This window comes from Panthera tigris, chromosome A3 (genome assembly GCF_018350195.1).
Source record: "Panthera tigris isolate Pti1 chromosome A3, P.tigris_Pti1_mat1.1, whole genome shotgun sequence".
Classification (NCBI taxonomy): domain Eukaryota; kingdom Metazoa; phylum Chordata; class Mammalia; order Carnivora; family Felidae; genus Panthera; species Panthera tigris.
Window position 1 is genome coordinate 102,510,083 of NC_056662.1, and position 26,897 is coordinate 102,536,979.

The 26,897-nt window shown below is 42.8% G+C and overlaps 2 protein-coding genes and 1 pseudogene across 10 annotated transcripts in view; 1 reads left to right on the top strand and 2 right to left on the bottom strand.

Moving 5' to 3' along the window:
• Positions 1-12,985, top strand: part of ANAPC1 (anaphase promoting complex subunit 1) — a 96,224-nt gene extending 83,239 nt beyond the window's left edge. For all 5 annotated transcript variants that reach the window (XM_042982009.1, XM_042982013.1, XM_042982012.1 and 2 more), the window contains 3 exons: positions 456-654; positions 6,430-6,564; positions 12,617-12,985. In XM_042982009.1, coding sequence (XP_042837943.1) covers positions 456-654; positions 6,430-6,564; positions 12,617-12,732 — 450 coding nt within the window. In that variant the 3' untranslated portion in view covers positions 12,733-12,985. The remainder of the gene's footprint in view (positions 1-455; positions 655-6,429; positions 6,565-12,616) is intronic.
• LOC107179635 lies at positions 4,129-4,543 on the bottom strand (annotated as a pseudogene).
• Positions 12,986-19,990: 7,005 nt separating the features above from the next.
• LOC102955412 (putative speedy protein E7) lies at positions 19,991-25,615 on the bottom strand. 5 transcript variants are annotated; one of them, XM_042979782.1, is made up of 9 exons: positions 25,522-25,615; positions 24,927-25,039; positions 24,344-24,460; positions 23,964-24,158; positions 22,344-22,402; positions 21,911-21,996; positions 21,211-21,385; positions 21,022-21,119; positions 19,991-20,186 (listed from the first exon to the last, which is right to left on the bottom strand). In XM_042979782.1, the coding sequence occupies exons 2-8, from the start codon at positions 24,940-24,942 to the stop codon at positions 21,060-21,062; spliced, it is 708 nt and encodes a 235-aa protein (XP_042835716.1). In that variant the 5' UTR covers positions 24,943-25,039; positions 25,522-25,615; the 3' UTR covers positions 19,991-20,186; positions 21,022-21,059. The 5 variants fall into 5 exon arrangements, with proteins under 5 accessions (XP_042835716.1, XP_042835715.1, XP_007082411.1 ...); XM_042979781.1 differs by having other exon boundaries at positions 25,473-25,576; XM_007082349.3 differs by having other exon boundaries at positions 25,407-25,576.
• Between the last annotated feature and the right edge of the window lie 1,282 nt (positions 25,616-26,897).

Sequence of the window (26,897 nt, forward strand, 5' to 3'; positions counted from 1 at the left end):
AAGAGTAGATGTGTATCTGTACCCAGTGGAGAGCTCCTCTGTGGGGCAGATGGCATCAAAACATGGAATGGATTCTCCTCTGCCCTTTATTGATCTATGAGCCGTATTTATTTATTTATTTAAAAAAAAATTTTTTTTTTAATGTGTATTTATTTTTGAGACAGAGAGAGACAGAGCATGAATGGGGGAGGGGCAGAGAGAGAGGGAGACACAGAATCGGAAGCAGGCTCCAGGCTCTGAGCCATCAGCCCAGAGCCTGACGCGGGGCTCGAACTCATGAACCGTGAGATCGAGACCTGAGCTGAAGTCGGACGCTCAACCGACTGAGCCACCCAGGCGCCCCTATGAGCCGTATTTAAAAAATACTCTATTGATAATACAACTCTGAGGAAGAGACAGTTAGGGCCCCTTCACTCTTTCATGAAGTGGACTGCTTTTCCTTTTGTTTCTTCAAGGCTATGAGAAGACTAGGAAGAAGAGAAATGTCTGAGACATCTGAACTTTGGCAGATAAAGTTGGTGTTAGAGTTTTTCAGCTCCAGGAGCCATCAGGAACGGCTGCAGAACCATCCTAAGCGGGGACTCTTTATGAACTCTGAGTTCCTCCCTGTTGTCAAATGCACTATTGATAATACTCTGGACCAGTGGCTACAAGGTAATAATAGCATCGTGCCCTGTGCTTTTAAGATACATTGGGACTCAGGCTTTTCTGCTGTGACATTTTCTTTTGTTGGTAAATAAGATAAATCTGAGTATAAGCTAGAATGGCTATAGATTTAATGTTTTCAGTAACGAATTGGACTCTGATTATTTACTTCAACTTCTTTAAAAATATATTTAACTCTGCTTAATACAACTATATATACACACACACACGTGTGCGTGCATGTGCATATCTGTTATACACACACACATATATATTGTACACACACACGTGTATGTGTGTGTGTGTGTGTATATATATATATATGTGGCATTTTAAATGTATATATATACGCGTATATATATATGGTATTTAAATACCACTTGACACTTAGGAACTTGTTTTAGCTTTTCTAGCATCAGATCTTGTTTCCTTTCTAGCACCTTTATCGGCTATTTCTTAGGGGTGTAGCCTGCCACCTACTTGTGAAGCCAGTAGCTATTTTCTTCCCTTTCATGTGTCTCCACTCTGTTTACACTGAAAACTTGATGTGTGCTTAGAGTGAATGTTTGTTTTACCAGCTTTGTGAGTCAGTCAGTGGGAACCTGGGACATCAGGTGACTGTGGTTTGGAAGTACAGACTTGTGACTGCAGGGGAATTGTAAAGTTACTCCTAATAGTGTGGAAGTAATTATACCTCATGTGAGACAAGTGATGAGCCTTCTGATTTATGGAAATCTGTCTGATGTGTGATATATGTCTGAAATTGATTTTAAGTCAACTCCTTCGTCTTTTTACTCTTTTCAGTTCATTCAAATACCTTCTGATATATATCTGACAGCAACCAGTTTTGGGTAAATACTGACCCTGGTAACATAAGTAGTAACAATTCTTGATGCGTTAAAGCTGTTGGTAAGCAGTAGATTACTATCTTGACAGTTATTATATTAACCGTGCTTGAATATTATTAAAGTAAAAATTATCTACTGTAATATTAGAAAATACATTTCTGAAAAAAAAATTGTCAACCAGATTGTGAAGGATATACATGGAAAACAACTGTTTCAAACTCCAAGTGTTTGTTTAATACCTACATTGTTCTATCGTTTTTTCTCTGAATTCAAAAGGTCATGTAGTTTTAAACTTTTTAAAAATCTCATTTTTGTTCTCATTTTTGGGGAAAATACAGATTATTACATAGGTTTCGATATTTTGTATTCAGTTCAGCATTTGATCATATATAGCAGACCTTTGCTCTTGATAAGAAGTATGTCTTTAATCCTTTTCAGATTGTCTGATTTGCACATTTTGTATCAGTAATGAAACTTTGGCAGTGACTAGAGCACTTTCTATAATAGTGCCCTGAATTGCTTTTTTCTTATTGCTCTTTTAGGGCATTTGGTGGTTTACAACACTGTTCTCTACCAAATTTGACTTGCCACTATGATTGCCAAAAATGTGCATTTATTTTTTAGTGAAGAACCATCACTTTATAAATTGAGGTAAAATTGATTCCAATTTTGTATTGGTTTCAATAGAATGCATTATATTAATTTCAGGTGTACAGCATAATAATCTGATATATGTATATACAGCAAAGTGACCACCATAGTAAGTCTAGTTATCATCCATCACCATACTAGTTGACCCCCTTCATCCTTTTTACCCACCTCCCAACCCCCTTCCCCTGTGATAACCACCACTCTGTTCTCTTTATATAGGAGTTTTGTTTTGTTTTTTAGGTTCCACATATACATGAAATCATATGCATTTGTCCTTCTTTGACCGACTTATTTCACTTAGTGTAATACCATCATAGTCCATCCACGTTGTTGCAAATGGCAAGATTGCATTTTTTTGAATGGTGGAGTAGTATTCTATTGTGTATATATACCACATCTGTACCCATTCATCTGTTGATGGACTCTTAGGTTGTTTCCATATCTTGGCTATGGTAAATAATGCTGCAACAAACTGAATATCTTTTTGATTTAGTGTTCTTGTTTTCTCTGGATAAATACCCAGCAGTGGGATTGCTGGATCACATGATAGATCTATTTTTAATGTTTTGAGGAACCTCCATACTGTTTTCCATAGTGGCTGTGCCAGTTTGCATTCCCACCAACAGTACAAGAGAGTTTCCTTTTTTCCACGTTCTCTCCAACACTTATTATTTCCTGCCTTTTTGATAATAGCTATTCCAACAGGTGGGGGGTGATACCTCATTGTGGTTTTGATTTGCATATCTCTGACAGTGAGGTTGAACATCTTTCATGAGTGTGTTAGCCATCTGTATTGTTCTTGGGAAAAAATGTCTATTTATGTCCCCTGCACATTAATTGGATTTTTTTTCTTTTCTTTTTTTTTTTTGCTGTTAAGTTTTTTGAGTTTTTTCGTGTATTTTGGGTATTAGCCCCTTATTGGATATATGATTTGCAGATATTTTTTCCCATTTAGTAAGTTGCCTTTTCATTTTGTTGATGGTTGCCTTTGCTGTGCAGAAGTTTTTTAGTCTGAGGTAGTCCCACTTGTTTATTTTTGCTTTTGTTGCCTTTGTTTTTGGAGTCATTTCCAAAAATTCAACACCAAAGACTGATGTCAAGGATCTTACTAACCATGTTTTCTTCTAGGAGTTTTATAGTTTCAGGCCTCACATTCAGGTCTTTAATCCATTTTGAGTTAGTTTTTGTTTATAGTGTAAGATGGTACATTTTTATTCTTTTGCATGTGGCTATCCATTTTCCCCATCACCATTTATTGAAGAGACTGTCCTTTCCTCATTGTATATTCTTGACTCCTTGTTGTAAATTAATTAACCTTATATGTGTGTGTTTATTTTTGGGCTCTCTGTTCTGTTGATCTATGTGCTTTTATGTATCTAATACCAACTATATTTGATTACTATAGTTTTGTAGTATAGTTTGAAATCTTCCTTTCCAGTTTGGATGCCTTTTATTTCTTCTTCTTGCTTAATTGCTATGGCTAGGACTTCCACTACTGTGTTGAATACAAGTGGCAAGAGTGGGCATCCTTGCCTTGTTCCTTGTTTTAAGTGAAAAACTGTTACTTTCTCTGTGTTGAATATGATGTTAACTATGGTTTTGTCATATGTGGCCTTTATTAAGTTGAGGGTACATTTCTTTTATATCCACTTTGTTTAGTGTTTTTATCATAAATGGATGCTGAATTTTGTTAAATGCTTTTTTTTGTATTGAGGTCACGTGACTTTTATCCTTTATTTTGTCAGTGTGGTATATCACTCTAATTTGTAGATGTTGGACATCCTTGCATTCCTGGAATAAATCCCACTTGATTGTGGTATATATGATCCTTCTAAAAGTATTGTATTTTGTTTTTGGTGGTGGTGGTGTTTTTGAGGAACTAAAAAAGGAATTTGTTTATTGAGGGTAAAAGGATGCAAAAAATATAAAAATCAAAAGCTTATCTAGCTTTCACTGACTTCTTTCTCTGCTTGTCAAATAGGGGTTAGATTTTATTTGTATAGTTTCCGAGGGTCCTGATCTGGTCATGGAATCCTTTATACAGGGGGAAGCTGTGGGACAGATTCCTTAAGAGATCCTTTAGGAGAACTCTCATCAGGCTGCTCAGTGCTGCCTGCTTCTTTCATTTCTGCTTCATGTATACCACAAAATATTCACTGCATGCAATGGTGAGCCCAGCAGTCAGTGAAAAGAAGCCCTGGAAGCCTACTTTGCCATCTCACCACTGGTCCACATCCTTCATTATTTTGTCTACGGCCATAGGGTCTTTCTGATTTTCTAAAAATCCACAGAACTCCTTTTCCATGAGTACTTTCAGGTCCTCCTTTGCCTTTGTCCCCAGCAAACCTGTGAAACCTGAACATCATGGTTTCCATGGCATGTTCCATTTGAGATGGCATTTTGGTGAGGTCTGTTGAAACCTTGGCCATAGGTGTGGTGGGAACCCTTTTAATGTATTGTTGACTTCAGTTGGCTAATATTTTGTTGAGGATTTTTGCATCTATATTCATCAGGAATAATTGGTCTGTAAATTTCTTTTTTTGTGGTGTCCTTGTCTGGTTTTGGTGTTAGTTTAATTCTGGCCTTGTAAAATGAGTTTGGAAGCATTCCCTTCTCCAGTTTTTTGGAAGAGTTTGAGAACGATATGTGTTGAATTTTGTTTGAATGTTTGGTAGAATTCACCAGGGAAGCCATCTGGTCCTGGACTTTTGCTTGTTGGGGGGTTTTAGATTACCTGTTCATACTCCTTACTAGTAATCAGTCTATTCCGATTTTCTGTTTCTTCCTGTTTCAGTCTTAGAAGACCTATGTTTCTATGACTTTACCCTTTATCCATTTCTTCTAGGTTGTCTAATTTGTTGGCATGTCGTTGTTCATAGTAGTCTCTTATGATTTTTTTTTTTTTTTGGTGGCAGTTGTAATTTCTTTTCTCCCATCTTGCATAGGTCTGTTAAATATGCTGCTTTTTCTTTTATTCTGTGCCTACTCAATTTATATTTATTCTTATAGCCTCAATATAAGTGCCCCTTTCTCATAGGCCTTCTAAGATCACACTACTTCAGGCAGCTTCCTGCCATCTTTATCTCTCTCTCTCTCTCTCTCTCTCTCTCTCTCTCTCTCTCTCTCTCTCTCTCTCTCTCTCTTTTTCTCTCTCCCTTCCTCCCTCCCTCCCTCCTACACCCTATTCCTTCCTCCCTTCCCCTCCCCCTTCCTCCTCGACTTTTCTTTATATATCAAAATGTCTTTGTCTACAAGTAACAGAGGGCCTAACTCAACCTGGCTTAAACAATAAGGACACACATAAGCTTACATTATTGGAAGTCTACAGGTAAGGTGGGCTAAGGGTCATCTAATGCTAGTGCTTAAGCCCCATTTCTCTGAGGTTCCATTATTTACACTCTGTGCCTTGGCTTTATCCTCAGAGTGCTTTTTCTTAGAGTAATAAAATGGCTGCTCCTTGCCTCAAGGTCAGCATTTTGCACAGAGGAAGAATAGCGTTCTTCTAGGAGCTTTGCCGTAACAATGAGGAAATTACTTGTAACAATGAGGAAATTACTTTCCCAAAAGCCTCTAGCAGAATGTTGTCAAGCATCTCCTCATGTCTCCAGCTTGAATTGGAACTCGTGCACATTCCTCAGTCAGTCACTGTGAAAAAGAATGTGTCTTGCTGGAAAGCCTAGGTCTGTTGGTCCCTGAGCCAATCACCGTGTCGAGAGTAGGATTGCCTTGGTTGACCTAGGCCAGTGGTTCTCAAAGCGTGGCCTCTGGAGCAGCAGCAGCGTCTCCTGACAACTTCTTAGAAATGTGGTTTTTCTGACCCCATCCAAGAAACTTTGGGGATGAGGCCCACTTATCTGTGTTTTAAACAGCCCTCCACGTGATTCTGATGCATCTTAGAGTTTGAGAAAGTCTGACCAGTACTAATCAGGATCCGGTTCTGGAGCTGAAGTCAGTCCCCTCAAATGTTGTATCCTGGAGGGAAAGGTTGTAAAATGGATGTTTGGAGAGACAACTTCAGTGACCACTACATCTTTATAGCACTCATCCCAATTTCTCATTACACATTTGTTTGTATCATTGTGTAAACGTCACTGTCCCTTACAACCCTCCAGACTCCGTGCTGGCATGCACTCTGTCTGCTTTCCCACTGTAGCCTTAATGCCCAGCATAGTGTATGGTAAGTGCTTAATGAGTTCTGGATGACAAAATAATAGAAGGAAGGCACTCCTCCTGCCTCTCAGTTCTGTCATCAGTTGCTTCAGTTCCATTTGTGTTTCTCTCACAGCTGGGGGTGATGTGTGTGTGCACGCCTACCTCAGTGGGCAGCCCTTTGAGGAATCTCAGCTGAGCATGCTGGCCTGTTTCCTCGTCTACCACTCGGTACCAGCGCCATGGCACCTGCCGTCTGTAGGACTAGAAGGTAATTGCAGACCTAAATCCCTTCAGTACCTGTATTATTGACTCACTTAGTTTTTAAGTTTCTTGGTAGGAGGCATTTCTAATGAGTTATTTTCTCTGGTTAGGCTTTGGTCTTCATTCATGTTTAGGTGTTGAGAACTTTTTCTAAAAAGACCATCTGAACTTTACACATGCATAAACTTTTATTTCTATTTAGAGAAGGATGGCTTCTTCTTCAGAGAGCCCCAAACACCATTATATACTAATGAATCAAAAGGATATATTATTTTTCTCTCTTAATTTTTATTAAAGTTATTTTTCTTTTTCTTTATATGTTGGGTTTTTAGTTTGGATGTTTCTTTTTAATCACATAATCTTAATTTCTAATATTATAAAGCTTTAAAATGACCAGGTACCTGATTTTGTATGAATTTGAACGTTTTTATAATACAGAGTTTTAAAATATTGGCATCTCACTGTATTTTTCAGAATATGTAATCAGATACAGAGTTTGCCCAGTAATCTGAATTATAAAATATAATTAATTCTAAGCACCTTTATTTATATCACTTTCAAATTTTGCTTATTGAGGATTCAAAATTGTTAACATTTTTTTAATGTTTTATTTATTATTTTTGAAAGAGAGAGAGAAAGGGAGAGACAGAGTGTGAGGAGGGGAGGGGCAGAGAGGGAGAGGGAGACACAGAATCCAAAGTAGGCTTCAGGCTCTGAGCTGTCAGCACAGGGCCTGATGGGGGGGTCTGAACTCACCAACTGTGAGATCATGACCTGAGCCGAAGTTAGACACTTAACCTACTGAGCCACCCAGGCACCCCAAAAATTGTTTTTAAGAAGAGCAAAGAGTGCTCCATTTAATCATTTAAAATTTAATAGCATAACTAGCTTACTGCTGTTTTTGAAAACCTCAGATAGAAATGTACTATCTGGAGACTATTAGTTAAAGCCATGAGGGAATTGCTTATATTGGATTGATTTTCCCACAAAAACAAATATAAAACTTTGACAGACTATATAAAATAGCTGTTTATTAAAAACATTTTTTTTTGAAGTTTATTTATTTTTGAGAGAGAGAGAGAGACAAAGTGTGAGCAGCGGAGGGGCAGAGAGAGAGGAGACACAGAATCTGAAGCAGGCTCCAGACTCTGAGCTGTCAGCACGAGCCCGATGCAGGGCTCAAACTCATGAACTGTGAGATTGTGGCCTGATCCTTAACCGACTGAGCCACCCAGGTGCCCCTAAAATAGCTATTTAAAAGAACTAGTAGCAGCCATTCTGGCCAGACTTGATTGAGGGTCCGCAGTACGCGAGAGAAGGGAAGCATAATGAAGAAACCCCATATTTACTCTGGCTTTCTCTGAAAGGCATTTGCCACTTCATGGTACAAGAAGTAGAGTCCCAGCAAAAGGCAGTGGTGCTGCTGGGCAGGGGACAGAGGTTGGGTTAACAATTGCATGAGAACCTAGAACTTGAGGAGCTAAATTCCAGGTAGTAGGGAACAATAGGAACAATAATTCAAAAACTGGACACACTCTTCTCTTGAGACACTTAACCAAATCTTAACCTGCACATGCACAGGGTAAGACTTTTAAGAAATCTAGAAGAAGCCAGGAGGCTAAAAATGTGAACAGAGATTTCAGCAACAGCGTAGTGCCAAGGAGACAAAGGGTAGAGCTCCTGGGCTGCCAAGGTGAAGTGGCTCCGTAAGCATCCCAGCCATTCTGATGAAACAGCAGCAGAGCCAAGCCCTAGGAATAAAGATGAAAACTGAAACAGACAAGACCTGATGTTAGCCTCAAACAGAATGGAGATCTCTTTGCATTCTACCTGCCTTATGGAAGAAAGCATCACCTTAATCTTAGGAAGAACAAAATATGTCTTGAACCTTTAAATTTTTAATACACAGTATCTAGTGTTGAATTAAAAATTACAAGATATAACAAAAAAGGTAAGGGAAACTGACTTATATATGATCTAGATTATTGTAGTTATTAGACTTGGACTTAAAATTTAACTATGATATTATTTCCAAGAAAATAAATGAAAAGATAGAGAACTTCACCAGAAATCTGGAATCAATAAGAAAGAGTTAAATGGAAATTCTGGAACTGAAAAGTATAACAAATTAAGAATTCAGTGGATTGATTAAGTAGTGTATCAGACACAGCAGATAAGTGAACCGGAAGGCAGGTGTGTAGAAAGTAAACAGATTAGGGGCACCCGGGTGGCTCAGTCGGTTAAGCCTCTGACTCTAGGTTTTGGCTCAGGTCATGATCTCATGGTTTGTGGGTTCAAGTCCTGCATCAGGCTCTGTGCTGCCAGTGCAGAGCCTGCTTGGGATTCTCTCTCTTCTTCTTTCTGTGCCCCTCCCTGTTCCTTCTCTCTCCCTCTTATTAAGTAAATACATTTTTAAAAAAGTAAGCAGATTAAAGTACACAGAGAAAATGGATTGAAAATACAGAAAAGTGTATGAGACATGTGGAACATGGTGAAAAAGTCAAATATGCATGTAGTTGGGACCCCAGAATAAATGGAAAGAGAAGGTGAGAGAGATGCAGTGTTTGCAGAGACTAAGGCAAAGGGTTCTGAAAAATGGGTAATGGACATCAACTTACAGTGGCAGGATAAATATGAAGAAGACCACACCTAGTCACAGAATAGTCAAAATACTAAAAATAGGAAAAAAATTTAAAGCATAGACTTTCATTCCCAGCCAGGATGGGATAACAGGAATCTGATTTACTCTCCTGTCTAGAACCAAAAACCTGGACAATGCATATGAAGCAATGGCTTTTGGTACATTGTACATGAGGCAATGAAGAACAGTGATCCCTGCGAGATGAGAAACAATGAAATAAGCCCTATGATTGTCCCAGCTTACAGCCTTGAGAGGTCTCAGACTGTGGGGAGGGAGCAAGAACCCAGGTGGAGCCTAGAAGCCTTCTTTTTAAAAAAAATTTTTTTAGTGTTTATTTTGAGAGAGGGAGAGAGAGCAAGCAAGTAGGGGAGGGGCAGAGAGAGAGAGAGAGAGAGAGAGAGAGAATCGCAAGCAGTCTTCATGCTGTCAGTGCAGTGTCCCAACAGGGTTTGATGTCACAAATCATGAGATCATGACCTGGGCTGACACCAAGAGTTGCACCCTTAACCAACTGAGCCACCCAGGTGCCCCGAGCCTAGAAGACTTCTTGATTTGAGGTGACAGATCCAAGAGTACAGGAAGACCCAAGGAGCTAGAGTTTACCAGATGGAATGCCAAAGAGAGAGTGCCAGATAACTGCAGAGGGTCGCCCTCAACTATCAGAAGAGTACTTACTGGTCAGCACATGCATGTGAAGAAATTATTTGAGACTGGAGGGAGAATTGTCTACATGGATTACCAGTTGTTTACACAGGTTCAGGAACAGTGCCTGTTCTCACAACTTCATAATTTAAGGGGCAATAGATTCTCAGAAGGGTTTTGCTCTAGTAATGGGAAGCCCTAGACTAAATAGACCTGATTGTATTCTGGTCCCACCTAACAAATCTTAAAAGCGTGACACAAAAGCATCAAACTGTTTTTCAAGAAATGTAATTCTAAAGCAAAGCTCAAGAATATAGAAATACAAAAATATCCAGTACCCAACAAGGTAAGTTCACAATATCTGATACACAAAGAAACAGGAAAATAGAACCTATAATCAGATGAAAAGTCAATTACAACTGACCTGGAATTGACACAGATGTTCTAATTGGCAAACAAGGACATTAGAACCGTTCTTATAAGTCTATTCTGTATTTCAGAACCTTGAGAGACATAGAAGATATAAAAGACTGTAACTGAACTTTTTGAGATGAAGAGTACATTGAATGGGTTTAATGGGCAGATCAGACATTCCATAATAATAAATTAGCAAGCCTGAAGACATAGCACTAGAAACTGTCCCAAATTAAATGTAAAAGTAAAAGAAGAAAAAAAGGAAAACAAAGGAACAGAGCATTAAATATGAAGTAAGCTGTGGAACTTAAAACACCTAATTTACATGTGATTGGAGTCCCTGAAGAAGGGAGAAATTGAGGGGGTGGGGTGACAGAAAAAATATTTGAAGAAATAATGGCTGGAAATTTTCCAAATTTGGTGAAACCTGTAAATCCACAGATTCAAGAAATTCAGTGAATCCCAAGCATGAGAAATATGAATAAAATTACACTAAAGCACATTGTAACCAGATTGCCCAAGACTGGTGATAAAAAGCCTTAACAACAGCTAGAGGAAAAAGACATGTTGCACACAGATAAAAATAAGAGTGACTGTGTATTTCTTGTAGGAAGCAGTGTAAGTGATAACTTAGTGGAGTAAAGGACTCGGGGGAAAAAAAAAGTCTTGTTAGAATTTTATACCCAGCAAAAATATCTTTCAAAAAAAATGACCATGAAATAAAGCCTTTTTCAGACATACAAAGGCTGAAAGAATCCAGCAGACCCACGCTACTGGACATGTTGTCTAGTAAGTCCTTTGGGCTGAGGGAAAATAATATCAGATGGAAATAGGGGTCTACACAAAGGAATGCAGAACTTTGGAAATGGTAACCACCTGGGTAAATAGGCAAGATTTATTTCTTTTAAAAATACTTTTTTAAAGACAACAGAATAAAAATAATAACAATGTACTATGGGGTTTATAAAGCATGAAAAATATGACAACAGTAGCTCAAAGGCTGGGAAGGGAGAAATGGACGTACTGTTGGAAGACCCATATGCTGATGGGTGAAGTGGTATAATCTCACTTGAAGGTAATCTTTGATAATTTAAAGGTGTATGCTGTTAAGTCACAAAGCAATTACTGAAGTAAGAAAACAGTCAGAACTTACTGCAACAAAGGAGCTATAATGGAATCATAAAAAAAACATAGAAAATACTCCATCCAGAAGAGGACGATGGGGAACAGAGAGCAGATGGAGTAAATAGAAAACAAATAGCAAGATGATATGTTTAAACCTAACCATTTCAGTATCACATTAAACGTAAAAGGTCTGTTCGATTCCATAGTGTATCAGTATTTTGGGGTTGTTTCATATCTTCCTGTATGTTTTTATTCTCTGTGCATGGGTTTTAGCAAGGTCTGGGGAGCACCACAGAGTAACAATTAAATAGGAAATTTGTCTTAATTACTGTTGAGGTTTATTAAACACATTTAATTCAGCTGATTGCAGAGGCCAATCAATAAAAGGAAATACTTAGGAGAAGTAGTTGCCTTTCTCATATCCTTTGTAGCAGAACTCTTTCTTGTGTTAGTCATGCCTTTAATCAGAATGCCTCTTGATCATATCATGAGACTTTTCTCTGTCCATCTTCATGAGATCTTGTGATCCTGTTCCCTCTGCTGTCTGCATGTCTTCTAGGATGCTTGCTGTGGCCTAGAAGCGTAGGGATCATATATATGTATGTTGTGGGGCTAGAAGAAGAGTACTGGACAGTTGCATTTGGTGGGGTAGAGGCAGAAAGGAAGAGGATGCTTAATAGGATTTTAAGGTAATACACTTCCTAATTCCTTTAGAACAGTGGTTCTTAACCTTGGCTGTGCATCAGAATCACCTGGGCAGCTTTCAAACCTCCAGGTGTCCAGGCTGTATTCCACTTCTGAATGATGTTGGAATCTCTGTGGGGCCAAGGTTGAGAACCATTGCTTCTTGGAGGTTGAGGCATTAAATTAAACTTCTCTGTGACTCCTTTTAAGCCTGTGTTCTTTTTTCAGGTATGTATTGAAGACATTGATTATGGTAGTTGAAAGTAGATAAGCACATTTATTAATTATATTTAAGTGATATATAATTAAATAATAGTAATAGTTTCAGATGTAGCTACAGGTCACTTTCTGAAGTACAGGATGGATAAATTCAAACTTACATCAAATTATATTTTGATATGGGAAATTCAGAACTTAAATAGTGTCTTTAGGGAATTATTTTCAAAGGGAAGAATGTCAGCTTTAAATGTGATTGTGTCTGAGGCTTCTTCAAAAGGGTGTACAGCTGAATTTATTTAGAGATGTGACTTTCCCCCCATTTCCATTTCTTTAGGGAGCACAAGCTTTGCTGAACTCCTCTTCAAGTTTCAACATCTGAAAATGCCAGTGCGAGCTTTGCTAAGATTGGCTCCTTTGCTTCTTGGAAATCCACAGCCAATGGTTATGTGATTGTGTCTGGTGGTAAACCTACCCTGAAACGTGACTTCTGCACAGAAACACGACCAAACAACGTAGTTGATGAAATGTTTATAAGTTTTATAATATAACTAGGGGGAATTGAGCTGTACAAACCTCAGTGTATTTTAAAATCCAAGTGTTTTCAGTGTTCCAGAGGCTCTGTTGCTGTTGGCATTAACATTATATGATATATAAAAGTGAGTTAAAGTTTACTTTTGTAAATAAAGTTTTTTGGTTTTCCTAACTCTTGATGCTTACTTTAGTTTGGGGTTTCAGAGAATAAAAGAGCAGTGGGGGCTGGAATGGCTATTAGTTTAGTTTAGTTTTTTTTTTTTTTTTTCCAAAAAAATTTTTAATGTTTTTATTTATTTTTGAGACAGAGACCAAGCATGAGCAGGGGAGGGGCAGAGAGAGAGGGAGACAAGGAATCTGAAGCAGGCTCCAGGCTCTGAGCTGTCAGCACAGAGTCCGACATGGGGCTCAAACCGACAGACTGTGAGATCATGACCTGAGCTGAAGTCGGACGCTTAACCGACTGAGCCACCCTGGCGCCCCTAGAGTGGCTATTAGTTTTTCAAGTCTTTCACCTGTGGCAATTCAGGTGATGTGATTGTGCTCAAAAATGCAAGGTTTTAAAAGAAGCTCTGTCATCAAGTTTTACTCTGTGCAGCAAGGAAATAGTTTTTAGCATCTCCTAAGATGTCACAGTTTTCCTGTCTAAAATTAGTTTGTACTTGGTGTGACAGTGCCAGGCATCCTCACAGTATGAGCAGTCACCTTGTACAGGAGGACATTTCTGCCCTAATGAAGAATTGCCCAACACGAAGCCTGCTCTGAATAGAGAAAATATGAAATTTCCACTATTGAGAGGCCTTCAGAAATTATATTTAGAAATAAAAGTCCATTTCCACCCAGCATTTGGAGAATGTACATCTGTATCAAGAGTTGCTGGACTAAGTAATGATGAAAGATATTCACATAAAGCTGCCTCCAGCTTCAGGTTTCCAATACAGGAAGAAGAAAACTCCCTGCTGTCCGGATTCTGACATGTGCCCTCTGCTTCCTGAATGGCCATTGGGACCACACTGGCAAGATCCATTCAGTGATTTCACATTTCCACATCCTGAATTTTGCTCTTCAGCTTTAAATGTAAAGATTAAAGTAAATAGAAATGTTTTCATTGAGATTTTGGCAAAAACCCATGTGGCATTTGCTTCTGCATTTACAAGGCACGTATCTAGAAGCAGACTAATTCCCTCTATAGACTCTGAATATTTCATCTGCAACGCTTGCCCAAGGACTTGCTCCTGCATGTACAATATAGACGAGATGTGACTGACTAGGAGGGCGGAATGTGCTTCCCCTTCACATTTAGCTAGTTTTTCTTTTTTCTTTTCTTAAAGATTTTATTTTTTTAAGCAACCTCTATGCTCCATGTGGGGGGCATACCCCACAGACCCCTAGATCAAGAGTCACACGCTCCACCAAGTGAGCCAGCCTTAGCTGGTTTTTCTTATAATTAAAGATAAAAGACAAAAAAATTAAAATGGTAGATTACAGAAATTCCATTTGAATCAACATTTAAAGAACTCAGTATCTGAGCGACTGTTGCCACCTTTATTCTCAATTGTTTATAATTTGTATGCTTTTCTCTGATTGAAGAATTACTTGAGAGACATTTATTTGCACACTATGGATTCTCCTATATGAGGGGAACAGACATTAGAATGTTGTCAACAAAAACAAAAACCGGGCTTTCTCAGAGAAAGAGCAGAATCAAAGATTGTAGATCGCCTGGGAACAGCATTGTCTTGATAGTTCGGGACTAATAGGTGGGAGGGAGCAGAGAGCGTATTCTCGGCAGTCTTCTCTTGAGCAGGCATGCTAGGATCATCTAAGAAATGAATTCTATGTATATATGGGTTCTCAAAAAATGTGGAGAGTAGCTCTCACCATCCAGAATATTTCAGCCTCCTCCGAGTTAAGTCAAGGGAAGAGCTGGAGAAATGCATTGGGCTCCTAAGGGTTTTGGCCCAGGAATGGCACATGTCAATTCCAATTACGGCTTGTTGGTAGGAAGTAGTCCAATCCATCTGCCTCGTGTGACTGCTCTTCTGGATGTCCATGAAGGGGACGAGAACCAGATGCTGGTGAGTACTAGTTACTTAATATCTGTCACGGTATGGTTCCTAACTTACTCATAATTCCCCACATTCATTTTTTTCTATTCACACAAATATAAATGCTTCCATAGTTAGACATAATTAAAGAAACAGTAGTTACGGACATGCGTGCACGCACACATGCACACACACCGATTATCATCTCCCTGATGGGTGCTGACATCTGTGCTTCTCCCTTGAGTGTCTTGTGAAGAAGTGAAGGCACGAACTTGTGTGCAGCTCTGAGGCATGGATGCCAGGCCCTAGCAGGAGCGTCCATTGGGTTCAGCCCTCCAGAGCCTAATCTTAACTGGAGTAAGGCCACTTTCTCACCCTTTGTCCAGAAACCAGCTGACTTCATAGCTTACAGGGATCCTGGCTCACAGGATCTTCTGACATCCCAGAGGAAGCCAGAAGAAGCTGGCCTCATCTCTCAGCTTGATAATCAGCGTACAGACCCACTTGGTGGGAGGCCAGTGTGCCTGCTGGGCAGATAGGCCAGAGCTTGGAAGCTGGGATTCTGAATAGAAGCCAGAGTGTCTGGAGCCAAGGCAGGAATTGTCAGAGGAATGGACGTGTTGATTCTGATCAAAGCCATGTCAAAGCTCAATCTGAGGGACAGGAGAAGCCCAACGTCAGGAGAGGATGCTGGGAGCTGGGTGAAGTTGGAAGGCCATGGGTCAACTTGAGATCCAATGCAGAAGACTTTGTTGCCTCCTGCATACAGGGCTGGAAGCCTGTCTTCTGGGTTCCTCCGTCTTCATAGCATATTTTATAGAAAATTAGCTGTATTGAAGCTCTCTCCAAATGAGCTATGGAAGACAGGACAGGATTAGGTCACCTCTGTATCCCGAGCTATCTGCAGTTTTCAACCAGCAGTGAAAGGAAGCAGAGGGGAAGTTGGAGGGGCGGCTACTAAAAGGGTTTACCCAGGCTAGAGGCCTCTGTTAGCACTTAGCAGCACCCTGCAGATACCCATGTGGTTTACAGAACTTCCCAGGTGACTGTCTTTTCCTGCTTCCAAGGGCCAGCCAGGTTTCCCCCACTCAGAAATACATTGCTCGCTTCTCATTAGTCACAAGCTGTGGGAAAGTCTTTTTTGCTAAAGTGAAAGAAAAGCCCCTAAAACCATATTGTTAATTCTTGCCTGTGGGTAAGGTCGGACTTGCCTGTTCGCCATCTTCTTGCTTTGCTCCATCTTATGTCCTTGAATGAAAGGGCTGCTGGGATGGGGAGTAGGGGTTGTTCAGAGGGCAGGACCTTCAATCTATAGGCAGTTACATAAAATGTCAACATTGGAAGATCTCTCGGGTGGCCTCTGGTCCTGCCCCTCTTTCTAGAGCTGAGACCCCTGAGGCTCAGGGAGGGAGGTGGCTGGCCCAAGGCTGCACTGCTCCCTATCACAACCCTAACAAGCCTGGGCTTTCAGATCACACTGCTTCTAACCCCTGAACCTGGTTCATTACTGCCTTTTTTCATAGCCTAGTACATGCTGAGAAAGAGGCAGACTAAACATGAGTTAGAAGGACATTGCACCAGGCAGTTTGTGGACCCTTCTTTTCTCTCTGCATCTTTCAAAGAACAGAGGCCTTTGTAATTTCTTGGAATTAGATTGAGTTAGTCTACGTGTTGCTTTCTTGCTCATATAACAACCATTTAAATTAGAAATTTCTCTTTCAGCTGAAAATATTTCTTCCTATTCTGTGGCACATTATAATATGAAATGGGAAATTTAGAAACAATTTATATTCAGTTCAATAAAATCAGTGAATGCCTATAAATAACTGCACGTTCATAATTTCCTCCTGAGGTGTGAAGTCTGTTGCCTTGTCTCTGTAGTTGATGGATCCATCTCTAGTCTTACATTCAGGTATGCTGTGTTGTGGGTCTGTAGTCCATGGGCTTCCAGAACCTAGACGTGCTAGATCATGATCTGGGGAATCCCATCACTGGGGAGAGATATCATAGGCTTTTGGAATCTAGTTAGGGTTACTCGTGGTTTTTCATTTGTCTTGCGTTCACATTTGTCCCTATTTTTCATTTAAGCAAGAATATTTTGTTCACTGTGTGCCATTCCAGAGACCAAGAAGATAGTCTCATCAACTGGAAATGTGGGTAAGTGTCCACAACTCTTCAACAATGGAAGAATCATTAGCAAACCCATTGTAATTAGCCTCTCTAGCTGCAGACTCCCTGTGCGGTGAGATCTAGAGGAGATGAGCACCAACCCCCACTTGAAATTTCTGCAGATCCCCAGAGGGCAGGGGGGCATGGGTGCTGTCTTGTGTCATCTTGCTCCAAACTCCCTCTCTGCTCCAATTTGTGGGTCATCTCACTGTGCCCTCTGTGTGGACTGATGTCAGTTCAGCATCTCACCACCTCCTCTTTGCTCAGCCTCCAGCTGTTTCCACGTGGGGCCAGGTAAGCGGGTGCCACCGTGAGGAGCCAGGATGCCCACGTGAAGCCTGGAGGAGGAAGAGGCGGCAAAGCCCTTAGTCTTCTGCACTTGTCACAGGCAGACATGAGGGCAGATGGTGCACATCTGGCTGTAGGAAGCCACTCCCAGCTGTGACAGGGGCCCCCACCCCTGAGTTTCTGGAGTTTTGCAGGGGCTTCTCAGTCCTCTGCTCCCCAAACCCTCTGTCTGCTTCCCTTTATCAACACCTTTTCTTCTTAGTTCCTGAGCAAACCCTGTGCTGCTATGTGGGACACAGTGACCTAGGTGTGAACTCAGCCCCATCCCTGAGTCCCATAAAAACCACTCACTACCACTTGGTCTCCCCTGGTTTTGCTCATGGAATTTCCAGCCCCTTGGCTCTCTCCCAGTGGTGTTCACTTTCCTTTTCCATTACCAAACCCTCAGGTGTGCTCTGAAACCCCAAGATTTCGTGGCAATCCTATGATCCATGCACCAACTCATCTGGACGGTACCCATTTGGGGCCACAGTGTCAGTGACCCCCCCTCCCCCCCGAGGGGCCTTGAGTTTCTCCCTAACACACTGAGGGGACTAACGGAAGAATGTATGGTCTTTCAGCTGAGTAACTGAGATGAATTGCGTTGACCAAGTTTTGCGCCAAACTTCCTGGGACTGAGTCACTTAGATGCATGAGTTGGGAGAGAAACCACCTCTTAGCCCAACTATTTCTACCTTGGCCTTCTGGAGCTGCAAGGACTGGGCGTCACAGACAGTAAGTACTGTGATTATTTGCGACTGGATAGTTCCAGAGGACTCAAGAAGAAAGAAGAAAATGCTTTTCTTAGCAAATGCTTCTTTTCTTAGCAAGAAGAAAATGCTAAGCCCTCGTGGGGTAGAGAGGGTTGAACAGCCACCATATTACTTCCTGAAAGGAGTTAGCTTCTTATGGCTTGACTGTGAGGTTCCTGGGAACCTTGTAGTTATCAGAAATTTTGTGGCGAAATCAGTCATTTCCATGGGAAAAAGACAGTAAAGAGGTAGATGGTTTCTGGTAATTATAATTACTATCTAATAATTAGATTTCCTATCTAAAGTAGCTATACATATCTATGTATCAATATATGTGTCTGTTTATCTACCTACCTGCCTACCTACCTACCTACCCACCCATCGAGAGGACTGTAAAATCTGTGAACATCACTGAGCAAATCGAGCTGCAGTAGACCAGCCAAGGCCTGTGGAATGCCTGTAATGCTGGGCACCGACCCCCCAGTTCCTGTCCCTCATCCCCATCCCAAGTATTCTTCTTAGTGTCTGAAGGGTTTTGCACCTGAGTGTTCCTTCCCGTGGTATCAAGATCACAATCCCTACTCTCGTTTGAGGGCGTTTGCATGCTATACCCCTGCCCCTCACCTTGTTGTTAGCACCTCTGAATGATTTAAGGATAATCTCAGAGAGCTGGGTTTTGCTTTGCGAATCAATCTGAAAATCTTTTTCTTCAGGTTTATTCAGATTTATTAATACAAATAATTTGATCTCAGTTGATCCTCATTTTTTATATTTCTACTGCATTTCTTATATTTATCGTGTATCATTATTTGATCTGTTTTCTTTGCTCTCTTAAAATTTGTCATATTCATTAATGTGGCATTCAGGATGGCTTCTGTTTTGTGAATACATTTAACGCTAATATCTTCATAGGACTCCCTCTTTTTTTTACCTCGGCTTCCACTGCCTTGTTTCTGGCCTCAATGGCGCCCTGGGACTTCCCCACCTCTCCCCCAGGCAGCTGTTCATGAGCCCACTCCCTTCTCTCCCTTATCTCATTTTGAAAGTTGGGTTATTTCTATAATGTCAGAGTGTATGATGGCATAGGACTCCCCCCTCTTACTCCCAATCTTGTTTCAGCCTTAGATCCACACATCAATGCCCTCCGTGCCTCTGCTGGTCTGCTCTCTGGAGTTCCCTACCGTCTCTTCATTGGGTAAGGCTGTTTTCTAGCAGATTGTCAGGAAGGGCTCCAAGGACAACTGTCCCCAAGATGCTGATTGTCTACAATGGCCTCGCTGCATCCTCTCTCCCAATGTGTTTCTCCCCTTCCTGTCTCCTCCTCTTTTCCTCACCATCTTCTAGCGGTTTCTTTGGCCTCTTCCTTCACTTCCTCCTCAGTGGTCCAGGTCTCGTCCCGGACTTTCTGTCCCTTCTCCCTCTGCCTGGCCTCAGTCTCTGCAGAGGCTCCTTTTCTGGCATGTTGACTCTTTTGGTCTCCCCTCCATGTTACTACTGTACCCTTCCAGGTTATCCAGGGGTCAGGGCCTTTGCTGGCTGACACCCACTGGAAGGTTGGGGGGTCACTGTGCTATTCAGGCTGCGGTGGTCCTGGCTCTCCCTGCACCCTCTTTTCTGCAAGTCTGAGGAAAGCTGGAGGCCCGATGCTATCCCTGTGTAGCTCCCAGAGGCTGCGAAGGAGGCAGCAGCTTGGTGTCGGGGCAGGGGGAGGCAGGGGTTGGGCGGGAGCTACAAGAAAAGAAAGCGAGATAGGAGTGGAAGAGGCAAACTCTCGAGTGAGGAAGTTCTCATCAGCTCACCACAAGGTGCATGTTGGAAAGGGGCTCAGGCAAAATCAACTGCCACCCTCATTGCTCTTACAAGTGACCAGACCCAAGAGCAGCCCCAGTACACATTATTTGTCTCCTTTTTATTGTGGCAGTCATTCTTTGGCATATTGAGGTTCTGACATATATAATAGTTGTTTTTCCTCAAGGAAAAAAGCCTGTGGATGAATTAAACTTTATCCTAAACTTGGTTTATCACAAAGCACATTTGACCTTCTTTCTCGTAGGATGAGAATAGGCTCCATCACATCCTGCAAAGAGGGGAGGGGGGAGCTCAGTTCACAAGATTATTCTAGTATAGCCATGTCCCCAGGCAAAGGATTCCTGATGCATTTCACCGAAGATCTCCCCTGACTTCAAGTAAACCCAAGTATAAAAACTAAATTTAAACTAAAGAAAACATATTCTAAAGAGTGGATGCTAGTCAAGTGATTGTTTTCTATAAATGTGTCATCTATGGTGTACTTCCTCACAGTTCTGTGGGCTTGTTCCCCACCGCCCCCTCCTCCCCTCCCCCCCCTTCCCCCAGCAATTTTATTTCTGCAGAGATCAGGAGCCCTGGGAACTCCTTCTGTCCATGACACGATGAGACCCTGACATATCCTTCAGGGACCCAGCTACTAGGCTTGCTTCATGTGGGAGCAAAACAAATACCACTTTTGATCACATGCTGGAAATAATCTGTCTTTCCTCCCAAGAGCCACCAGGGTAACAGCCCCTTTTCCAGAAAGGATGACTTCAGTGTCTTCCATTTATTTATGTTTAAAAATTTTCAACTCAGATTGAAAACCCTGCAGAAGTTTTCATTACTTAGATCAGCATTTCCAGGAGTTTTCCAAAAAATTTTTTTGATATGCAAATTTGGATCTTGTGTTGCTTACATGATTCCATAATGAAAATCATTTGGAGAATTTTGATATAAGCACAGGTAATTACTTTCTTTACCACAGGAGTTCTCAGAGCCCTTACTATGCTAATATGCATTAAGGGATGCTATACTGCTTCCTCTTGACGCCAGCCTAGGAGGTGACCGGAGGGGCATGGAGGGTGGGGTTGTCCAACCCTGCAGAACCCTAGGGCACTCACCGGGACCACCTGCAGCCCCCGTTCTGTTCCCTGGGGACCTAGGGGGCGCACTGGCGTGCCCGACTCCAGACCCAGTGATGTGGGTTCTGGGCCTGGATCTGAAAGGGAAACAGCAACGTAAGCACTTGGAGAAAGGGCCCAGCCCCACCGCCTCTGGCCTGTGCCTCCTGGCCCTCGTCCCCCACAGACCTCCTCACACAACTCCGGGGTGACCCAGGCTCGGTGCCCCATTGCATGGAAGAACTCCACCTTCAGCTTCAGGAACTCCTTGTAGAGGTCTGGCCAGTGCTCCCTGCCCAGCAGGAACTGGAAGATGCTCCGTTTGGATGTGGGGTTGTCCTCCTCCATGTCGGAGGCAATGTAGCTGCCATGGGAAAAGCAGGGAAGCTTGGCAGGCCCCAGTGCCCACAGCCAGCCTCAGGCAGCACAGTGGGGAGAGTCTGCGGAGGCCACACCGGAGGACCCGGTGCCTGGGTCGGTCTATCCAGGAGGGAGGGTCCGGGAAGCCCTCTCTGCAGGGCGCCTGGGTCCAGAGGGACAGCAGGACTATCCTCAACACTAAGCGTACAGGACCCATGCTGTGCCTGGCCCAAGTCAAGGTTCTGGCTGTCTGCCATTTCCCTGTGGCCTCCTCTCTTGGGTCACGCAGTCTCTGAGCAGCCAGTGGTGTTTCCTGACTCTTCTTTATCGCAGGACCTTGCTCATCGCCTTCCTCTCCCCCAAGAACGTCTGACCCCTGAAGACCTTTTGTCTGCTCTGTGGCCAAGAGGGACTACCAGTGGGGACTCTCTGGCTCATAGCATGGCCACGCACCCAGGTGGGCTGGTGAGGCTGTGGGAATGGGGGGGTTTGGGCAGAACTGAGAACAGGCCCCCAGGGAGGCACTCACAGGGCCAGGAAGAAGTGGATCCTGTTGTAGAGGTGTCCAGGCAGCCCGACACGGCCAAAATATTCCACCACCATGGAAAGCAGGTACTGTGTGGAGTAGGAGGCAGGTGAGGGGTGAATAGAAGGGTGAGAGTGTCCTGCACAGGCCATGGGTCCTGCCCCATCCAACGGCCATAGTGGGAAACCCTCAGCAGAGGTGGAGGAGGGAGGCTGTGCTGAGGCCCTTTGGCATGTGGAGGGGAGCTGACGGGAAGGCCAGCAGAAGATTCCAGTGGGCAGGGCAGGCCACGGGCAGTGTGTCCTTTCCTTCTCTGGCACTGAGAGCAGGTCTCTCCAGGCCTTCTGCCTGGGCAGAAATCTGGCTCTCTGTTCTTGCCCTCATGGAGTGGGGACTCTGTAGACCCCTCGGTCCCTCATCATTATGCAGCAGATACCTTATCAGACACTTTGAGGAAAATGTCAGCTTCCAAGAAGCTCTGGATAACAGGATCCTCTGCAAAGGAAGGGAAAGTGATGAGGGCCTTGGGGCAACCCTTCTGGGAGATGTGAGGGAAGGGCTGTGGGACATCCCAGAGGGAAGGAGGAAAACCGGAGCCTCTCCAAGTTCCTTTGCCTCATGGAAGTGGAGGCAGCCTCCTTTCTTCCAGGAGGTTTACGAGCCTTAACATTAGTAATAGCTGCTATTCCTTCCACTGGCACCTGTATTGTGAGTTTCAAATGTGGGGCATGGAGTTTGCTATTATAATTTAATCTTCCATGTGATGGCAGGGGGCACTTTTTTTTTTTTTTTTTTTTTTTTTTTTTATCACAGAGATATGACCTGGCTCTCAAAGCTTAACAAATTTGCCTCAAGCCAGAAGCTTGCATATGGCCATGGGTCTCTGTGACACCACATCCTTGTCACTTTATCATGCTCTGACTGTCCAGAGTTTCCCTGCCCCACCTGATTAACTGGGCACCCTGAGCCTGTGGTGGTGAGTTTGCAGCCTCCCCAACCCCCAACCCGAGGCACTAGGCACCTGCCCCTTCTCTCCTGGATCTGCTTGCTTCCCGAAGATAATGATATGGCTTCCCCTGCTCCCAGAAGGCTTGTTGGGGATTAGAGGTGTCCCCTGGAGGCCCCATTTTCCAGTGAAGACCTGAGAATGTCCAGTGCTGTGTATCCCTCATTCCTTGCCTGGGACAATGACATTTGCACAGTGGGGATGGAGGAGTCATGGATCATTTCGTGCTCCTTGACCTCTCTCCAGTCAGTCTGGATTTCTTCAGTAGAACGTTCTGTGATGATGACAATGTTCTATATCTGTATTGTTCAATATGGTAGCCATTAGGCATGGGTGGCTACCACACTCTTGAAATGTGGCTCATGAGATCAAGAAACTGAATTTTAAAAGCTTATTGAATTCACTTAAAATGACATTTAAATAGCTCCATGTGGCTAATGAATGCTGTATTGGACAATGTGATCTCAGTGTTGTCCCTAAATATGTGACACTCAGTCCTGCCTCTGGTCCTGATGCCACCTTCTCAGACAGACCTTCCCTGAGTACTCCATTTCATAAAGCTCCCCTATCCTTGCTCAGGCCCCATCTCCAGGCATCATTGCCTTTGAAAAAATTTATGTCTTCGCGTTTGTCATTGGCTGAGAGCAGCCTATTTCTGTATGAGGTTGTTTTTTGTCTCCCCGACCTTGAACACAAAGGCAGCAAGATCTAGGTTGCCTTTTCATCACTGATCTCTAAACTCTTACTTGCAGGGAATACATGACTCTATCTCAGTGGGTAGAGGAGGGACCCCTTGGTTGGTTGTGAAATGTCTTGACAGTTGAGGACTCCCTAGTGTGACCCTTCATCCTCTCCCTCCAAGAACTTGTCTCAGAGAGGAAGAACCTGCCAACTCCACAGAAGAAGCAGGGTCGCTCTGTGTCCACACCACCTGGACACCTTAGAGCTTAGCACCTGGGGGAGGTTTGAGCACGATCCCAGAGCCACTGCCTCCCACACGATTTTCAGCTCAGCAGGGCCCTGAACACTCTGTCAGCCCAGAGCACACACCCAGAAGTCGGTAGAATGCTTCTTGGTCTTCAGGACGGTAACTGGGTCTTCTCCTCTTGTTCATCCTGAGTTTTGTCCCCTCAACATGATTGACAGTCCATATGTTCTTCTGCCCCCTCTTCTTCCAGGACTTCAGCTCAGAGAGAGCTTCAGAGGTGGTGGAATTGGAGGCCGGGGCACTTCTCTCCTGGGTCCCTGCGGGAACAACAGACTCGGTCACTCGGAGTGTGTGGATGTGACCCACCTGAGAAGTGGAATCCTTTCCTTGCAGCTCACTCTGAAGACTGGACGAGTCTTGTGAAGTTAAGATAATAAGTGATTTACTCGGCATTAGCTGACACTTGGTGCAGGGAAGCTGAGGGATGCCTAGGGACACATACCTGCCTTCACGTCTGTCCATCTCCTCTTCTTCTGGCCTCTCATTGTCCTGGCTCTCTGCTCAGGGACAACCTCTGAAGATGCAGAACTGGAGGCCAGAGGGCTCCTATTCTGTGGAGCTGCAGGGAGAAAGGAAGGATCCTGCGTCATCATAGGGGGCCCACCTGGGAAATGCTAGGCCCTTCCTTGCCCACTCACCTTGAGAATTTTGCATGTGACATCTGAAGGGATAAGCGAATGACCATCACCCCTTCGCCCTTGTCTATAAAGGAGGGTAGGAATTGAGCTATTATTTCCCTTTCTTTGCCAGGCAAAATCTACTCTCCTGTGCCTCTTTCCATGGGTCATTCTGCCTGGGGGATACCTCTATAGAGACAGATGTGAAGTTCTCTAGTCCTAGCTGTCTTTAACAGGTATAAAAGGAACATGATAGTGACCTCCCTGTGTCACCCTGAACACCCTTTCTCCTGCCCATGCAGATCCAAACACATGAGAGTAGAGAGGAGGAAGGAGAGAGGAGCTATGGTCTTCTATCAGTTTCATTCGTTCAGAAACCAGGGTTAGAGGCCAGACGACCACGCACACCTGCCTTCCCTTCCATGCACACCCTTTTCTTCTCACTCTTCTTTGCTGCGTCCTGTTGGCTCGGAGCAGTCTCTGAGGCAGCCGATGTGGAGCCCAGAGGGGTCCTGTCTTCTCTGCATACAAAAAGAGGGAAGGGATCAACCTGATTCTGACTGGCCATTTCTGTTTGCTTAACCTGCTCCTTGTGAAACCTGATAATAATTAGAATGGTAAAAATAGCTAACAGTTATTGATTGCTTGTTGAACTTCCAATATTGATCAATAATACATAGAGAATGACCTCATTCAATCTTTATAATGATCTGTAAGGTGAGATGTATAGCTTACCTGATTTACAGATGAGAAAATGGTGACTTAACTTGTCTAGGATGTGTTCCTTGACCATGGCTAGAGCACTTTGGATTTGGGATTAGAACCTGTGGTCTGACCAGTGCTCAAGGGAAGAATGGCCAGGGGCAGTGATAGTTGAGTCTCAGTTACCTTTCCATGAGGGCCAAGCTGGATGGTCTTACACACCAGTCTAGTACAGGAACGAGCAACACTCACCCAGAACACACGTCCTGGCTCTCTCAGGATCTAGGCCCCTCACACTTACTCAGAGCACAGCCTCAGAACAGTGTGAGAACACTGACTGTAGCCAGGTATTTGAGATCAAATGGCTTCTAAGATTCCAGAGCCCTTGCCCCAAGTCACTGATGACATCACACCATTCCACTAGGAGCTGCTCTTTGCTCTATAAAAGGTGCTCGAGGAAAAGGCGATGGGCCTCAAGGGGAGGGAAGTTAGTATCCAAGCCAGAGGACTGGACTCAACCTCCTCTTATCCCAACATTCTCTCTGCTTTGAAACTCATCTTGTGTTTAATCAAATCAATTAATGATTCCCGATGAAAGCAATGCATCCACATATTAAAAACTGAGAAAGCACAAACTTGAAAGCTGATTAGTTCCTCATCCATAATAAAAGTAATTCACGTAGTCACGCATCATTTTGAACATCTTTTTCACATGTATTTGCCATCTGTATATCCTCTGGTGAAACTGAATTGTTTCCTTCTTTACTATTGCATTTTGAGAGCTTTTTATGTATTCTGGATACAAGTCCTTTGTAAGATCCATGGTTTGCAAATATAGTAAAACCTTGGTGTGTGAGCATGATTCATTCTGGAAACATACTTGTAATCCAAAGCACTTGCATATCAAAGTGAATTTCCCCATAAGAAATAATGGAAACTCAGATGATTCGTTCTAGCACTCAAAAATATTCATATAAAAATGATTACATACTGTAATATAATACAAAATAAGAAAGAAAGTACAAAATATAAAGAAAAATAAATTAACCTGCACTCATCTTTGAAAACCTTTGAAAACTTTCGTGGCTGGGAGACAAGAGAGAGGAGGGTTATTGTGTTGGACGACTTTCACTATCACTAACAGAATCATTACTATCTATTGACTCAATGGAATCTTTTTCTTTTTGTGCAACTTTAACAAGGAACCTATCTAATGGACTAGAATGAAGCAGAGCATTGCTAAGCTCACTCTTGTATGGAAAAGCAAAGGCCTGTCCATAGGTGCTTTGAAGTGACAAAAAATACACTAGTGCCAGCTGTGGGCACCTTCCAACGTTCTGAAAAATCACTGATTTCTGCCGAACACTGTGGCCTGAGACGGAGCATCTGAGCATGGGAGATGATCACCCACAATCCTGCAGAGAGAGAGAGAGAGAGAGAGAGAAAAGAACCTTTGGCTCAGTTGTGATCATGTGACATTCGCTGTCACGTACTATTCATATTGCAAGACATCACTCTCATTTATCAAATTAAAATTTACTAGAAATGTTTGCTCATCTCAAGGAACATTCGTAGAACGAGTTACTCGCAATCCAAGGTTTTACTATGTTTTCTACCAGTCTGTAGTTTGTCTTTTCATCCTCTTAACAGAGTCTTTACATCAAGGCTGCCCATCCT

Excerpts from the sequence above, each read along its gene's own strand:
- LOC102955412 (XM_007082349.3), bottom strand. Across the intron at positions 24,159-24,343 it reads ATGGACAGACGTGAAGGCAG|GGACCCAGGAGAGAAGTGCC; the intron begins GTATGTGTCCCT and ends TTGTTCCCGCAG. Across the intron at positions 21,386-21,910 it reads ATCCACTTCTTCCTGGCCCT|CTACATTGCCTCCGACATGG; the intron begins GTGAGTGCCTCC and ends TTCCCATGGCAG.